General features: G+C 44.2%; 1 protein-coding gene across 1 annotated transcript; it reads right to left on the bottom strand.

Moving 5' to 3' along the window:
* Positions 1 to 2,496: 2,496 nt before the first annotated feature.
* Positions 2,497 to 8,207, bottom strand: LOC128312973 (uncharacterized). Its single transcript, XM_053210755.1, is given in 5 exon segments — positions 2,497 to 3,778; positions 3,781 to 5,274; positions 5,277 to 5,610; positions 5,612 to 6,829; positions 6,832 to 8,207. Coding segments are annotated over 5 exon segments (4,149 nt in total). The 5' UTR covers positions 7,798 to 8,207; the 3' UTR covers positions 2,497 to 3,641.
* Between the last annotated feature and the right edge of the window lie 9,923 nt (positions 8,208 to 18,130).

Raw genomic sequence — 18,130 nt, 5'->3', positions numbered from 1 at the left:
TTGTTTTCTCTCTGGTAGACTCTTATTCTAATGTTCTTGCCACTGTCTGGAAAAAGTAAAGCTGGAAGACTTGAAAATAATTGCTTTTTTTTTTTAGGAATACTTTTCAATTTTTTATGTTAATAGCAATAAATATACCTCATGGAATTATTATTAAGATGGATTTCCATTCCCTGGGCAAAAAGAAACCAATGACAGGTACACCCCTTTGTGAATGTGTATGTATCTGTGTGTGTGTGTGTGTGTGTGTGTGCACACTCACATGCATGTGCAAGTTGGATAACAAAAGGAAATTTGTTATCCAACATTTAAGTTAATAATGGTGAGTAATCATTATATATAGACTGTATATATATTATATAGTCTATATATAGATATATATCTATATATATAATATAGATATAATATAGACTATTATATAGTCTATATATATAGTCTATATATCTATATAGACTCTTATATAGTCTATATATATAATATAGACTATTATATAGTCTATATATATAGATATATATATAGTATATATATAGACTATAGAATATATATAGACTATATATAGACTATATATAGATATATATATAGTCTATATTATATATATAATATATATAATATAGACTATTATATAGTCTATATATAGATATATATAATATAGACTATTATATAGTCTATATATAGACATATATAATATATATAATATAGACTATTATATAGTCTATGTATATAGATATATATATAATATATATAATATAGACTATTATATAGTCTATATATATAGATATATATAATATATATAATATAGACTATTATATAGTCTATATTATATATATTATATATATATATAGCAAAACATTTAAGTTAATAATGGTGAGTAATCATTATATATAGACTATATATTATATATAGTCTCTACACACATAGACATAGACATATATCTTGACAACCTTATGGGAGGAGTCTATGCCTCAAAGCTACATAACAAAGAGACAGCAGCACCTGTTGGTGGCATTAGTGTAGGAGAGGCCTGAGCAAATACAAAGTTGACTTACTTAGCAAACATTGCCGAAACTCTCTCACTCTTGTCTCTTAGGAAGACAAGAATGACAGTTTTGTTTAACAATAAGAGCAACTGAACACCCAAATAGACAGGCCTTGGGCCAGAAACAAATGTCCAGAAAATCATTACTTATATATGGAGATGAGTCCTTGGAAGCAAGGAAGAGAAAATCTTAACAGCAGACCTTATAAGTGCAGAGGAGTATAAGCAGGTCTTTTGGCATTAGAATTTAGGAATGTTACTTTGTGTCCCAGTTTAAATGGAACACAGAAGCTTGATCTGGCAGAAGTCTGGGAAATGGTTTCTCTTCCGTCCAGCTAGGTTCAATGCTTGCCCTTTGACCTCTTTTCTTCTGCATATATTATTGCCAGAGAGAACCACTTGAAGCTGCTAACAAGATGTCTGCAAAGTAATAATAGCTTGTGCTTAGGCCAAAGATAACAGATGATAATTCCATTGTCAATAGGAATGTTTTTCTTTCTTTCTTTCTTTCTTTCTTTCTTTCTTTCTTTCTTTCTTTCTTTCTTTCTTTCTGTGATGCCTTACTTTATAAACTAAATTCTTTAATTTATTTTACTTTTTTTTTAATTTTTGAAAAAGAGAGCATGTGTGGGAGAGGGGGCAGAGAGAAAGAATCTTAAGCAGGAGGCTCCACACTGAGTGTGGACATGGGACTTGATCCCACAACCTTGGGGTCATGACTTACTGAGTCAAAATCAAGAGTTGGATGCTCAACCAAATGAGCCACCCAGACCCCCCTAAAAATTTATTTTACCTATTAGAGTATCCTAAGGTCTTGAAAGTGAGTCTGTGAATTTATAAACAGGTTTATGCTCATCCTTCAATATGTCTCCGTATCACTCAGGAACAAGAGGAAGTATGTTTCAGGGTTGGGGATGTACACTCCATACTCATCACCAGTGTGATGGTGATGAGCAGAGGATTAGTGATGAATGGGTATACAGAGGGAGAAGGGAAGGCCAAGGATAGAATGCTAGGGAAGGTTTACACTTGGACTCAGGAGAAGATAAACAGCCAAAATGAGAAGAAAATGGTACTATCATAGGAGGGGGTCACGGGTAGGACACAGGAAAAGGTGAGGTAACTGATTGTAGGGCCTGGACTAGGTCACTGTCCTTCATCCTCATCCCAACCCTGGTGACTTAGAAAAATAATGTACTCTCTGGGCTTAAAAGTCTTCAGTTATAAAGTAAACGGGTAGGGATCTGAGGGAATTTACAATATTGCTAAGTAGTGTGGAAGTACATTCACAAATAACACATCAATAATCCTCAAAATATTGTGAAGAAGTTGTATTATGACAGCCATGTTTACAGATGAGGAGTCTTGCAAGAATTGTGTTTCTGGTCTGGGGACACATAATCAGGTAGGAGATGTTATGCCCAGAATTCGTGATCCCCAAAGACCACTAGGGAGCCGGGTCCGATGCAAAAGCAAAAGAGCCTTTATTCGAGCTAGCTCGAGCTCAATCCCCTACCTGCACCGACGCAGCGGTGAGATACCAGGGAGAGAGAGCGAGTTTCAAAAGGACAAAGGTTTTATTGGGGCCTAGGGGCAGTTGGTAAGGTAATGGCTATGGCCTCAGCTGATTGGCTGGGGAAGGGTCCTGGGGAAGGGTCCGAGTCCTGTTAGGCAGGTGAGGGGGGGGGTTACTCAAGGGGAGGAGGTGTGGTCAAGGTGAAGGACACAGAACAAGATGGAGTCCGCCGGCGTAGGCCCACCTTTCATTTCCCCCTTGTCATGTAGCTTAGGGACCCAATCATGGGACCGGCTGCATTTATGGTGACAAGGGGAACAGAGTTTGGAGGTTTACGCAAAGTTCTGGGAACCAACTGTCCCTGGGGTGGCTCTGGGACGTCTGATTAAGTATTGTCCCCGAGCTGGTGTCTATGATCTGCCAGGTGATATTTTGGGGGGCGTGGGGATTCCCGGCAGCATGAGCAATGACAAGCAGAGTTAACAGAGTTACCAATATTAGGTGGGTCGAATGCGCTGTAGCTTGAGCTTGAGCGGGTTGTGTTGGTCCCGACTGATGGCCCATCATGTGATGACGTCCTTCCGGATCGAGGAGGGGTCCGCTGGCCGAGCGTGGGTGTGATGGACCCAGGTCGCGATGCCGTCTACCTTGAGAGCGGTGGGGGTTGTCAACACCACGATGTAGGGTCCCTTCCAGCACGGCTTGAGAGTGTCTCGGTGGTGCCTCTTGACGTAGACCCAGTCTCCTGGCCTGTACTGATGAGGTGTCGGGATCGGGCCAGCCTCGTAGATGGCACGGAGGCACAGCCAAATGTCCTCGTGCGCCCTCTGGAGCCCGCTCAAGGAAAGAAAAAGTTCTTGATCTTTAAGCTCAGCAATAAGTTCAGCTCGAAGGCTGGGAATAACAGGGGGTGGCCTGCCAATCGTGATCTCGTAGGGAGTAAAACCCAGAGTGTAAGGAGTGTTTCTAACCCGGTAAAGGGCGTACGGTAGGAGAGTCACCCAGTCCCCGCCAGTCTCCATGGTTAATTTGGTAAGGGTCTCTTTTAGGGTTCTATTCATTCTTTCTACCTGTCCTGAGCTCTGGGGCCTATAAGCACAATGTAATTTCCAGTTTGCCCCCACCGCCTTGGCTACTGCCTGTGTTACCTGCGAGATAAAAGCTGGTCCATTGTCTGATCCTACCATGGCAGGAAAACCATACCTGGGTAAGATGTCTTCTAGTAGCTTCTTAGCCACCGTCTGAGCCGTTTTATGCTTGGTTGGGTATGCCTCCACCCAGCCAGAGAAGGTGTCTGTAAATACTAAAAGATATTTAAAACCATACTTTGCTGGTTTGACTTTAGTGAAGTCGACTTCCCATTGGGCTCCTGGTCTGGTGCCTCTGAGCCTGGTTCCTTTTTTATTTGATGTGGCTCTCGCGTTGGTGAGTTGGCAGGTCTTGCAGGCAGATACAACTTGCTCTATTTTGGTGTCCTGTTGGTGAATCTTGATTCTGGCATGTCGGATTAAGTCTTTTAATTTTCGGGCCTCCATGTGAGTAGACCGATGCATGTGCTCTAATATTGAGACTCCGAGCCGGTCTGGCAGCACGAACTCCTTGTTAGGTGTATACCACCATCCCTTTATCTCCTGGGCCATGGGGAGTTTCTTGATCCGTTGTAACTCCTCCTGGGAGTATTTGGGCTGGTCTGGTAAAACTGGGTCTCCCGGGTCCGGTAGTTGTATGGTCATGGTGGGGACTGGAGTAAGGGCTACTGCCTTGGCTGCCTGGTCAGCCTTTCGATTACCTCTAGCTACTGGGTTATCAGCTTTTTGGTGCCCTTGGCAGTGGATAATGGCTAGCTTGGCAGGAAGCCATAAGGCCGTAAGCAGGTTAAGTATCTCCTGCTTATTTTTTATAGTCCGTCCTTCTGCCGTCAGTAACCCCCTCTCCTGATAAGTTGCCCCATGAATATGAGCTGTGGCAAATGCATAACGGCTGTCTATGTAGATGTTAAGCCGTTTTTCAGCTCCCAGCATCAGTGCCTTGGTGAGGGCTATGAGCTCTGCTCGCTGGGTTGACGTTCCGGAGGGTAGAGCCTCCGCCCATACGGTGTCCGTTTCGGTGACCACCGCTGCACCTGCATACCTGTGTCCGTCTCGCACAAAGCTGCTGCCATCGGTGAACCAAGTAGCCTCGGCATCGGGGAGGGGCCGGTCGGTCAGGTCCGTCTGGAATCCATGTACTTGTTCCAGGATTCCCGCACAGTCATGTAGTGGAGCACCTAGGTCAGGGTCGGGCAGCAGGGTTGCAGGATTGAGGGCTGCACTGGGGTGGAACCGCACTCCTGGAGGGTTGAGTAGGAGGCTCTGGTAATGAGTCATACGTGTATTGCTCATCCATCTATCTGGAGGCTGTTTCAGGACCCCTTCAATGGCGTGTGGGGTCGTGATCCAGATCTCCTGTCCTAGGGTCAGTTTGTCTGCATCCTTGACTAGGAGTGCTGTCGCTGCAATAATTCTTAGGCATGGCGGCCAGCTGGCAGCCACTGGGTCTAGTTTCTTAGACAGGTAAGCCACTGGGCGTTTCCAGGGGCCTAAGGCTTGAGTTAGAACCCCTTTTGCTATTCCCTTATGTTCGTCTACAAAGAGGTGGAAGGGCTTCGTAATGTCTGGCAGGCCCAGGGCTGGGGCACTTAGGAGGGCCTTTTTTAACTGATTGAAGGCAGTTTCTTTTTTTCAGCCCATTTAAATGTTTTCCCCTTTTTGGTAGCTTCATATAGGGGCCTGGCGATCTCAGCAAAACCTGGAACCCAGAGGCGGCAGTAGCCGGCTGATCCTAGGAATTCCCTCTCTTCTCTTCAGGAGGTGGGAGTAGGGATCTTTAGGACAGTTTCTTTTCTGGCATCTGATAACCGCCACTGACGGCCCTCCAGGATATATCCCAGGTAACTTACCCTCTCCCTGCATATCTGAGCCTTCTTCGAGGATGGCTGGTACCCTAAGGCCCCCAGGGTAGCCAGCAGGTCCTGGGTCCCTCGCTCACAGTCTTTGGCCGTGTCGGCAGCAATCAGGAAGGATGTCATCTAAGTACTGTAGAAGGGTGAGGCCAGGGTGCTCCCTTCTGTACTCACCCAGGTCCTCGTGTAGTGCCTCGTCGAAGATGGTGGGTGAATTTTTGAATCCCTGAGGTAGCCGTGTCCAGGTGAGTTGCCCACTGTAGCCCTCCTCCGGATCATGCCACTCGAAGGCGAACAAGGGTTGGCTCTGGGGTGCCAGCGGCAGACTGAAGAAGGCATCCTTTAAATCTGGTACAGTATACCAGACCCTGGAGGGCACCAAGGAGCTCAAGAGAGTATATGGGTTGGGAACAGTTGGGTGTATGTCCGCGACCCTCTTATTTACTTCCCGGAGGTCTTGTACCGATCGGTAGTCATTTGTGTGAGGCTTTTTGATCGGCAGTAAGGGGGTGTTCCAGGCAGACTGGCAAGGAAATAGTACCCCTAGGCTTCGTAGTCTCCGGATGTGTGGCTGGATCCCCTTCCAGGCCTCCTGAGACATGGGGTATTGTTTGATCCTTACCGGACTCTCTCCTGGCTTGAGCTCTACCAGGACTGGGGTCCTGTGAGCGGCTAGTCCCATCCCCCCCCCCATCTCTGCCCAAACCGAGGGGAATTCTTGTAGCCATTTGTCTATATTATTCTCTCTCGGGAGCGCCTCCTGGTGGAGGAGGTATTCATCCTCCAGTTTCATGGTCAGGACCTGGATGGGGTGGCCCTTGCTATCGGTGACCTGAGGCCCCCCTTGTCTGAAAGTTATCTGAGCTCTAATCTTGGTCAGTAAGTCCTGTCCTAACAGCGGGTAGGGGCATTCTGGTATTACCATAAAGGAGTGGGATACCCGGCCCGTTCCCAAATCTACTGTTCTTCGGATAGTCCATGAATACTGGCTCATACCAGTTGCCCCTTGTACCCAGGACTTCTTGCTGGCTAGTTTTCCTTGTGGGGTGCGGAGTACCGAATGTTGTGCTCCGGTGTCGACAAGGAAGTCAATAGGGGTCCCCTCCACTTTAAGAGTTACCCTGGGTTCGGGGAGAGTGTCCAAACCCCGACTCCCCTAATCACTTAGTTCATCTAGGTCTAGAACTTTTACTCAATCAGTCTTGCTTCCCTTCCCGCCGGCCCTTTTTGGACAATCTCGGGCCCAATGCCCTATCTCCTTGCAGTATGAGCACTGATCCTTCTGCAGCCTCTGCTTCCCCCCCCCCCCCCCCCCCACTGGTGGTTCCTTTACCTTGCGTCGTCTGCCAGCTGCCGGAGATGGCGGTCTCGTTCCTCGGGGAAGTCAGCAGTGGTAGCTAGTAGTATTCTGGCCAGGTCTCGAGTCTGCTTACTGCAGGCAGCCGCCACGGCGCGAGCCTGCTTGTCCTCAGGAGGCTCCCGGTTATTATATACCTTTTCGGCTACCACCAGTAAGTCCTGCAGACTTTTTTCTCCTAGTCTATCTATTTTCTGTAATTTTCTCCTAATGTCTATGGCCGATTGGTTTACAAAGGCCATGAGAACAGCTGCCTTGCTTTCTGGAGCCTCTGGATCCATGGGGGTATAGGTACGGAATGCCTCCATGATCCGTTCTAAAAAGGCAGCCGGAGATTCATCTTTTCCCTGTTGTACATTTTCTACCTTGGCCAAATTGGTTGGCTTTCTAGCAGCCATTCAGAGACCCCCCATTAGAGTCTGGCGGTAGACCCAGAGCCTCTCCTTACCTTCTGCCCTGTTGAAATCCCACTGGGGCCGAGTTAAGGGGAAGGAGGCATCTATCTGAGGCTGGTTGGTGGTGGGATTCCCATCTGCGCCCAGAACTAGTTTTTGGGCCTCATTGAGGATTCTTTCTCTTTCTTCAGTCGTGAACAGGACCTGCAAAAGCTGCTGGCAATCATCCCACATGGGCTGATGGGTAAAAAGAACAGAGTCTAATAAATCAATAAGCCCTGCCGGTTTCTCGGAAAATTTAGGATTCTGACCTTTCCAATTGTAGAGGTCACTAGTGGCGAAAGGCCAATAGTGATGGGGCTGATTCCCCTCCACGTCTGGGGGTCTGGTGGCTCGCAGGGGCAGAATAGTGGAGTCGGCGGCAGAGGCAGATTGCTCCCTCTGAGCCCTTTGTCTGGTAAAGGGCGGGCTTCCCACTGGAGCGTTTCCGCCTCCCGCTCTGGGAACAGCGTCTGCCTCCCCTGGAGGGGGAGGATGGTGTTCTTCCAGCATCCTAGAGGGGTTATACGGGGGAGGAAAAATTAATTCTTCTTCAGTACCCCCCTGTAGGACAGGGTAGAGGGGTGCTGAAGGCTGGGTAAGACTTTTCTTCTTCTTTGTCCCCTGCAAAGCAAGAATGGGTTTTGGCTCCGGAGGCAGCAGGGCTAGGAAAGGCTTAAGCCAAGAGGGTGGGTCTTCTACAAGGTCCTGCCAAGTGATAATGTAAGGGAGCTGATCAAGATGGCCCGTCTTAGGCCGAGAGATGATACTCCTGACTCGGTGGATGGTAGGGAGGTCGAAGGTCCCCTCTGGTGGCCATCCGACATTGAAAGTTGGCCACTCGCTGGAACAAAAAAAACTGCAACCGACCCTTTCGGACTTCCACACTGAGGTTGTTAGCTCTTCCCCTCACATCCTTAAAGTGATCAATCATAATGCTTAGAGGAGTAGTCTGAGTCTGTCCCATAACATCCATCCAGTAAGTCCACAGAACAAAACAGAGAAACACAAAAACAGACAAACAGAGGGCCCCTAGAAAGTCTTCCCACTCCATGGAAGCAAAACTGAGAGCTAGCTTAGACATTTGAGGGGATTCCACGTCCCTCCAAAGACGACGGCCTCACGCCGACCAGCAGGAGCAACCCACCTCGTCTCAGACCTTTGAGGGGATTCCACGTCCCTCCAGAAGGGAGGATTGGAACGTCTTCTGAAACTCCCGGCCCGTGGTCCTCCAGTGCGTCCACTTAGACCGCGTCGGGCACGCTACCAGAATTCCAGAAATGAGCTCACACAGAAAAGACAGAACAAACAGACACTAACCATGGCCAGTCAGGCTCTCCGGGTCGGGGGTCCCTCGGGGGTCTTGGGGATCCCGGATGAGCCCTCAAATGTTATGCCCAGAATTTGTGATCCCCAAAGACCACTAGGGAGCCGGGTCCGATGCAAAAGCAAAAGAGCCTTTATTCGAGCTAGCTCGAGCTCAATCCCCTACCTGCACCGACGCAGCGGTGAGATACCAGGGAGAGAGAGCGAGTTTCAAAAGGACAAAGGTTTTATTGGGGCCTAGGGGCAGTTGGTAAGGTAATGGCTATGGCCTCAGCTGATTGGCTGGGGAAGGGTCCTGGGGAAGGGTCCGAGTCCTGTTAGGCAGGTGAGGGGGGGGGGGTTACTCAAGGGGAGGAGATGTGGTCAAGGTGAAGGACACAGAACAAGATGGAGTCTGCTGGCGTAGGCCCGCCCTTTCAGGAGAAACACTGAGATTTGAATCCAAACCTTCCAAGTACTAACTAAGGTCACAGTTTTTATTCTGTTCTGTTGCCTTTTGCAGCTGGATGGGAGGTTCCCCTGAGATAAAAGGAGACTCATCTTGGGGGTACCTGTGTGACTCAGTTGGTTAAGTGTCCAACTCTTGATTTCAGCTCAGGCCATGATCTCACAGTTCATGAGTTTGAGCCCCACAGTGGGCTCTGGGCTGATAGTGTAGAGCCTACTTGGGATTCTCTCTCTCCTCTCTCTCTTTTCCTCCCCTACTTGTGCTCTCTCTCTCAGTTAATAAATAGGTTCAACAAATATTTTTAAAAAGAGGAGACTCATCTTGGAAGGAGCAAGGGATGGGATGACCACTTCCTGGAAATCTAAGCTTATGGAGAGTGGCTGAGGACAGGAAGGTAGGGTGCAGAATCATTTAATGGTGAGGTTACATGTCTAGCCACATCAGGTTTGAAAAGAGTGATACAGTTTTGAAACATCCATTGCAGTAATGTGAGAGAGAATTCTTTGTGGGTAGTTACAGTTACTACTGAGGACACAGCAGAAGTGAGACAGAATGTGTACAGTAGGTTTGGGTATTTTGGGTGTGTGATTCTCCAGCAGAAATCAGTTGAACAGAAGTGGCTGAACAAAAAAGAACAAAAGTAGGTTGGTTGCTAACTAGGAAGAAGAGAACATTGAAAAGATGAAAGCTTAGGAGGCTTTCTGATCCATTGAAAATTCTCCAGCGGGACTCATGCTTCTTTCCACAGACATCATCCATATCATATGTTGTATCAGACAGTTCTAAGTCTTCAGGACATTCTGCACCAAATTCACACATCCCTGGCTTTCAATTCCTTCTGCCTCTATCACTTGCCTTCTCTCTTCTTTCTTCTTGGTTCCCAGCCCCAGCCCTTCGACTTCACTCTACATTCTACATGCAGCCTCTACATTAGCCCCTTTACACCCTTCTCTGAATTCTTTCTAACGTATTATACCACTTTTTCACATCAACATCTGTCCATTGTGTGTTCAGGAAAAGAGGCCACATGAACAGTGAGTCTGTTTACTTTTGCTCTGGATATGTTTATCTTATTTGTTCAAGGTCAGTAAATCATTCCTGATTTTTCCACTGTTGCCCATACCCACAAGTATATACAAATGAAAAATGCACTGTTTTTTAAGTGCAAATAAGCATTTAAATTCTCATTATTTTATTCTTTAAATGAGACAAGAAAGCTGATGGGAATACAAAAGAAGGAGGGAGATGGCCAAAATGGCTGGAGGCTCTGCAGACCAGATGGTCTGAGATGGCAGTGACCCTGAGGGACAGTCAGGGAAGTGATGTAGCATCTAAGGGGTGGGGACTACAGCCTGGCTGGCCCAGCTGCTGAAGAGCTGAGCCAGACCCGGGAGGTGCCTCAGAGATTTTCAGTCTGTACCAAGCCATCTTTTCATTACAAGCTCCAGGTAGAAAGGAGTCAGCATTTTAAATTCAGTACAGCACTTAACACATTAAGGAGAAATCGATATATGTTAATTACCCTGTCCTGACTAAAGAGGAAATACATTCAAATAAAATAAGCCAGAGTCTTTCTGTTCGGCATCCCACATTATGAATGCCAGCAACTGTCTACATTTGTGAACGCCACTGCTCATGCCCTTAACGGGTAAATGTATTTCTGTAAAAACCGACTGATCTTTTTTATTGAAAGACGTTTTTAGGTTAGTCTTGTTCTGGTTCTTCTTGGAGGGGTTTTTCTAACCTCATGTTTTGATATTTCTAAGAGGGTAGCGCCCCCTTCTGGCCACTGAAAGGATTGTGGGTAGTTTTTGAATGCTTAACCAGGCCCTGGAATTGAAATTATCTTTTTTGGTTTCTGAAGCGTAATAACCACTTAAAGTTCTACATGACTTCTGGGAAACCCTTTTCTCTCCTTTTAAGCAGATTACAATTTTTATCCAGTGTATATAATTGTTTCTGGTGTGAACTATCCTTATCATAATAACCAATATGCTTGCACAACTGAAGAGAGTATGCTCTCCAGGCAGAAAAGAGCCCCAGATCCTAGGACACAGCTTTATAGTTTAAAGGAAGTACTAAGCCTGGTTCTCTGATTCTGGAACTAAGTCGGAGGTGGGACACAGCTGTACCAAGAAGTCCTCTTGGTAGAAACAGAATTTGGCCCTTTGTCAAGGGAGGAAAAAAGCACATTTCTTGTCAGTAGTTTAATGACTCAAATTAGCCTGATGCAAAATCCAACATAAGCCCCATCTGCACAGTGTGGAGATGTGCCTCTGAGATGTATGTTCAGCCTCTTAAGGACACTGTTATAATATAGGCAGATAATACCCATATCCTAAAAGTACTCCTTTTGGTGAAATTGAGAAAATAGAAATTACACAGGGTAGTTTTGACAAGCAGTGTGGTATATTGTGGTATTATCTTCATTCTCTTGATTTTATTTTCTTCTTTATTATGAAATGTACTCTTGAAATTGCTCTAACAATTAAAAATTGGAGGTTCAGATTTAATACATCTTACATAATTAGCTACATGGATTATTTTTATTGCCTAAAAATAAAGACTTCTGAATCCCCACTTCATGGGTCCATATAAGTTGCTTTGTCTTAATTTACGTATGTGTTTTTCTTACTAATTTTGAAAATTATGAAGTTATATATGGAGTAGCTGGAAAAGGAAGTGTCTTCGTAGACTCTAACTCATACAACCATCCCAGCCCTCCTTCCTTCTTAGCTGGGAGAATGGTATCTTTGGTAACCACCAAGTTTCTAGTTAGTCACTGTATTTGAATTTCACATGCAACTTTTTGTCTTCCATGAACTACATGAAACATCACATTTCTAAATTACAGTGTAGACTGGATATGTCACTAGAATGTTTTATAATAGTACCCCCACCCCTTCAGTAAAAAAAAAAAAAAAAAGGCACTCTCATACTACTCTGCTAACCAATGAGGCCCTGGGGGTTCAACTACTTTCAAAGTTCTGAAAGAGAGTGTTGGTGCTCCCTGTAGGCCATAAGGCTTCTTTACAGAAGTTCTTTGATTGGATTTTGGTGGAATGTTTCTCCAGTGGGCAACACTTGCAAGCTTTAATGAAATGGGCAGAGTTAAAAAAGCTGGATTTATATGCATAACCAGAGTTTGCTTAGTGCCAAAAAAATACTATAGGAATGGCCAAAGTCTCTGGGTATTTATGGGGAAAATGTTCTTTGAAATTTTTGACGCATGAGCAAAATATTGAAAATTCATCTGTTCCCCATAATTTTATCACATACATACATCATGCAACATAGATCAGGGTTTAACTGGTTGGAATGAGCCAGGCTTGGGAATTTTTTTTAGGCTCTCCAGGTGACCCTAATATGCGGGCAGAGTACTAACAGGCTCTGTGCAAACAAGAACTGTTTCTCACCTGTCGAGGGAGGTCACATGACTCTTGGTGATACACTTGTATGGTTAAACAAGTATTCTAGCCAGTGAGGTGTAGAGACAGGGAAAGAAAATAGATATATTTTCAGAGAACTAGACTCAGGAACCCACAGGGAAGAACAGCCAATCTGAAAACTGAGAGAATTGTATTGGAAAGGGGGGGAAATGGTCTGAACTTGGAGGGGCTGTTAAGAGGCCTGTCACAACTCTCCTGCAGCTTGGCTTTGCTCTGAGAAAAATCAGAATGGAAGCCACAGGCCTTGGCGCTCAGTAAGCCTAACTCCTAACAGAATGGAGTTGGACTTGGCCTGTGCCTCACATTCCAATAAAATCTGTTCTCCTTTATCTGCTTTCACTGCTTGCAGATGAATTACTCACCACCACTTTGTTGGCACTTGGACTTAGTGTAAACCCTGAAAGAGGAGGTGAAGGTCTAGGGTAGTGGTTGGCAAAGGAATTGTGGATGCAGCCCATCTGAAGAACTTTTTAGGTTTCAAATTTACCAGCCCAACCTGAGACGTTTTGTTCTGTAGGTCTAGCTAGGGTAAGGGCTTGAAACACAGCTACTTTTGAAATTTGGGAGATTATGAGATAAGAATACAGGTGGAGGACTAACTACCACATGTTTAAGTATTTAAAAGTTGTAAATCACACTAACAGACTTAGGAGGAAGCTCACACCTCCTTCCTTGACGAATAAGCCTATATTATGACATGGAAGGTTAAGTTCAAATGTGGAAGCTTAATGTTTAGGTTCTTTCCCTACCTCAGTGTCAAAGGTTTATCCCCCTTCTTTGAAAAATATGCCTTTATATTAGCTTGGAAGGCTAGGTTCCGAGTTAACATTTTTAAGTCTCTCAGCGCTGAGGGAAGGAGCTGTGGCTCAACCACTCGTGTCTTTCTGTCTGGCTCCATCTGGAACCATGAGTCACCCTATGCATGTGTGGGGACATGCCAGTATACCTAAGTTCCAACCAAATATACATTGTCCTTACCCCCAAGCTTCTGCTTCTCAGGCCTAGGAGTGTGTACATTGGTGACATGTCTGTCCCCTAGAAGACAGATGGAGGAATGAGAATCAGACCACATGGGCCCTGTTGGCTGGCTTGGACCATTTGATAGGCACTTCCAAGATCTCAGTTTCCAGTTCATTGTCTAAAAGGAGGATTCAGGTATATGCCCAAGTCCCACAGATGCCTTCTCATAGGGAAGGAGCAGGGCTGGGGAAGGGGCAGAACACGCCCTCTGAGGCACCTCCGAGGGCAAGGCCTCATTTTGCCTGGTCTAAAGTGGGTATTGAATGCAAGTGACTCAGATCTTGAACACTGGTCTTAGACCCCAGTTCCCTGGAGCACTGATCTCATAGTTTTGGCAAGAAAGTGCTTGCCATTAGGACAATATCACTCCAAAGACACCCAGGACAGTCACGACAACTGAGGTGGGAAACCCCTGCTTTTATTGTCTCTCCTCCCTCTTCATAACTTTTTCCATCAAATTAAATCAAAGAAAAATACTTTCTCTCTCTATTCCAAATGGCATCTAAAATGAAAGTAGGACTTTTAGTAGACATCTTTCTCATACTTAAGACTCCTGAATTTTAGATTACAGAAATAATAAGCTTGATTCAATGAGAGGATATAATTTTAAACTAATGAAATACTTCTATAGTACTTTACACTTTGTTGAGGATCAGCTGAGAACTTTACACATCATTAAAAACCCATTAGGGCAATGACCATACCATTAGGTCTTCAGCAGATTACTTAAAACCTTATTTGTTTAAAAAGGATTGTTTTTGGCAGGCATTCCTTAGAGTGAGTGGCATTGTTGCAGAATGAACCAAGTCTGCAGAAGAAGGTCCAGGTTGTATCTAGGGGAGAGTATGACCACAGCCAGGTAGAGTTGTTCAGCTTTGTGTAACCCCAGCCAGCCCAGGGAACTTGTGCTCCATGGATCTGGAGGACACTATATTAAATTAGTCCCTCCTTTGTTGAAGCTCTTCAGGCTGCCGGGAAATTCACATATGACTGTTAGGGAAGAGTGCCATGTAAATAGTGTTCTTTCAAGTCCGTAAGCCATCCCAGAGCTTCTCAACTCTGACCTGTCCTACCATATCACTCAGGGAGCTTATAAAAGTACTCCTGGTAGGGGGCGTATCCATAGATTCCCGTGTAATTGGTCTGCAGTTGCCCAGACATCAGTGTTTCTATACAACTTCCAAGGTACACTAACATGCAACCAGGGTTGAGTAGTACCAGTTTAATGAACTGGCTAATATCAAAGTTTCTGAGATAATAACGTGGAGACCTGGTAGACTTTGAAGAGAAAGAAGGAGAAAAGGAGGAGGAGGAGGAGGAGGGGGGGAGTGGAGAGAAAGTGGAGGACAGCACCAAGGATGTATTAGATCAAGATCTGGGCCACAACTGGACATGGTGGCATGTGTCCAGTGACTGCCTAGAAGCGTGGCCCAGAGAGACTTGGTGAACAAACATGCTCTCAGGTATAGACCACTGGACGGTTATTTGGGGCACTGTTGAAAATCTTGTCTACTCTGCAGATTTGTCTTGTTCTGACCTAGGCAAGACCTCACTGAGGCCAGAATGAATTGCCCAGCCTCACTGGCACATGATCATTCCCACGTTGTCCTCTTTTGGAAATTTGGAGTCCAAAGACTGAACTGCACTATCCACTCAGCTTTGTTCACTGTGGTGGTTGACATGCCATTGACCTCCCCAGCAGTCACCGAGAACACCACCCCGATATCCAACACGACTTGAAATGCTGAAAGGAAGACATCCTAACTTCTTAAAATTCTAACATAGCATTAATCTTATTCTTACATTTTAAAACTTTCTATCAAAGATACATAGATACATAGATACAAATAACACCAATTATAAGTGTAGAGATCAATGATTTTTCATAAGGTGAACACACTGGGGTCACCAGCACCCAAAACAAGAGACAGAATGTTCTTAATACCCCAGAAGCCTCCTGGGAGCCTCCTGCCAGTTACTAACCCCCCAGATACTTAGCGTAAGACTTCTCTTACTAAAAAATAGTGAGTCTCTTTCCTGTTTTTAAGCTTTCTATAGATGAAGTCATAGTCTACTTGCTCTTGTGTCTAGCCTCATTAGGTCAGTCTTATGTGCTTAAGATATATCGGCATGGTTGCATGTAGTTATAGTCTATTCGTTCTTGTTTTTGTATCATGTTTCTATTTTTCTTTTTAAAAAGTTTAACAAAGAACTAGAGATTAAAAAGAAAGGAAGAGATGGTCATGTCATATGTCTCAAGTATTTTAAGACTTATACAAAATATAAATTTATTAATATTAGTACCTGCAGTCACAAATTTGCACTAACGTCACTGTTCACTCAGTGCTGGTATATTTTCAATAACTAGTTTTCTGTATTTTAAGACCTCAACTAAGAATGCTGTCCTTTTGAGTGGTTCCCAGGAAAAACAAATTCTTGTCAGAGGTGAAGTATCAGTGACCGCGTCACCCTGTACCATATAATGTCCCTACTTCAGTACATGTAGATGATATAACGGTCAGTTTTATATAATGTTATTCCAAGCATGTTCCAGACTACAGAGAGAATTTTAGTCTCAAGAAAAACTTTACAGCAGTGGTTCTCACACCACTAGAATCACCTAGAGTGTTTGTAAAAACTCGTTGCTGGCCCCTTCCCCAGGCTTCTGATTTTGTGGATCTGGGGTGGGGTCCAGCCATGTGCCTAACAAGCCCCCGGGTGATGCTGATACCGCTGTCTTGGAGTAACATTTTGAGAACCACTGCCTTAGCTCTGGAAAATAAAGTTATGTTTCTCTTGATTTCCCATGTCCCACTGGTGACAATATGCGATTGTTTTTTCAAAGTCCCTGGAATGAACCAGTTAGGATTCTAGTTTTGTTGGCACGTTTACCTTCTTAAATCATTAACACCTGCTATCATGCTCTTCCCTACAATGCAACTCTGTTCATCATTCATTGGCAACACGTATTTCATTTCTTCTTCATTTACTTGTAAACTGGCAGACCCAGCTATTTGTCACCCATTAAAGACATCGAACCCTGTGCTTGTCTCTCCCTGCAGCCCCTGACAGGGCGTCCTCCATGCACCTGCTGAACTCATTTGCTGTATTTTCTGCTGACTCCTTGATTAAATCCTATAACTCCTGTTTCTCACCTGTATGTGCTTTGTTCATCTGCTTAAATACCTATCAAATCAAGCTTTGCTTCTTGCTGTTGTAAGAATAGTGAGGTTATAACAATAATCTGTAATCGTATCATGACTAGTCTAAAAAAAAAAAAAAAGAACCACAACTTTTCATGCTGTAAAGTATGTTTTTCAATAAAATGAAGTGTTTCTCAGACGTGGCTACACACTGGCATCTCCTAGAAAACTTTAACAAATACAATTTCTTTAACAAAATATAGTTTTTCTTTTAACTGATGGGGGCTTTGGTCTGGCCATAGACATTGTCAAAGATTCCAGACGATTCTAACACATAGAAAATTTTTAGAACTTCTGAGGTACCTTGTTCTCTTTATGAGTTGAAAGACTAGCCATGTCTTTTCCCCAAGGTTATGTTCAAAAACGCCTATCCTTGCTTTATTTATGTGCCTCCTGTGGATGTTTTCCTTTTGAATTTTGTTTCCATAAACAAGAAAATATAATAAACTACTCTTTACATGTTGCCCAAAACATTTAGATTCATTTTGAGTCTTGGATAAACGCACTCTAAGCTAGAGATGAAAAATAATAAATTCTACTGGTTCCTGCATTTCCTATCTCAATTTAGCAAGTCCGTATGGACTTGTCTGGAAAGAGTTTGCTATTCTTGTAATTCATGACTAGAACAGGGTTGTTAGGAGTAAATGATTCGTTTTGAAACAGTTCTCTAATTCTCCAGAAACATTTTACCATTGTATAACAATTATACAAAAAGCAAAAGTACCACTTGAATAGTAAGATTTATAACAATGTCATGTCATTCTAAATGTAATGACCCTGTGTCGACTGCCCCAGTGGTTTGGAAAATCAAATATATTGATTTCAGTCAAGTGGAGTTACTTGAAAATAGCTTAAGTGTAATCCATTTGTATTAATGTAATCTATCCCACCCAAAAAGTTAGATCTCACCAGATGAAAGACACAGGTAGAATAAGCCTAGGAAATAGCTCTTTCTCAAAAATAATGATGATATCAATATGTCCCATATGCAGGCTCTCTTCTATATGATTTTTTCTAAAAAAATTCGTGTATCTCAGAATAATTAAACATAGATAGAAATTTAGTTATGATTTTTAATCTTTTTAATATTTATTTTAGAGAGACAGAGAGAGAGAGAGCACGAGCATGGGAGGGGCAGAGAGAGAGGGAGACACAGAATCCAAAGCAGGCTCCAGGCTCTGAGCTGTCAGCACAGAGCCCGCTGTGGTGCTCAAACTCAGGAGCCTTGAGATCATGACCCGAGCTGTAGTCAGGCGCTTAACCAACTGAGCGACCCAGGTGCCCCTATGATTTATTGATGGGCATTTTAATTTAGAACCATCAGTCTGCACTAATTTAAACTGCCGCGAAAAATATTAACAAGGAAATAGGATTTCTAGAGTGATAAACTTCAGAACACA

This window comes from Acinonyx jubatus, chromosome A1 (assembly GCF_027475565.1).
Source record: "Acinonyx jubatus isolate Ajub_Pintada_27869175 chromosome A1, VMU_Ajub_asm_v1.0, whole genome shotgun sequence".
Taxonomy (NCBI): domain Eukaryota; kingdom Metazoa; phylum Chordata; class Mammalia; order Carnivora; family Felidae; genus Acinonyx; species Acinonyx jubatus.
Note: the sequence above shows the minus strand (reverse complement) of the source record. Positions and strands in the feature narration are given on the sequence as shown.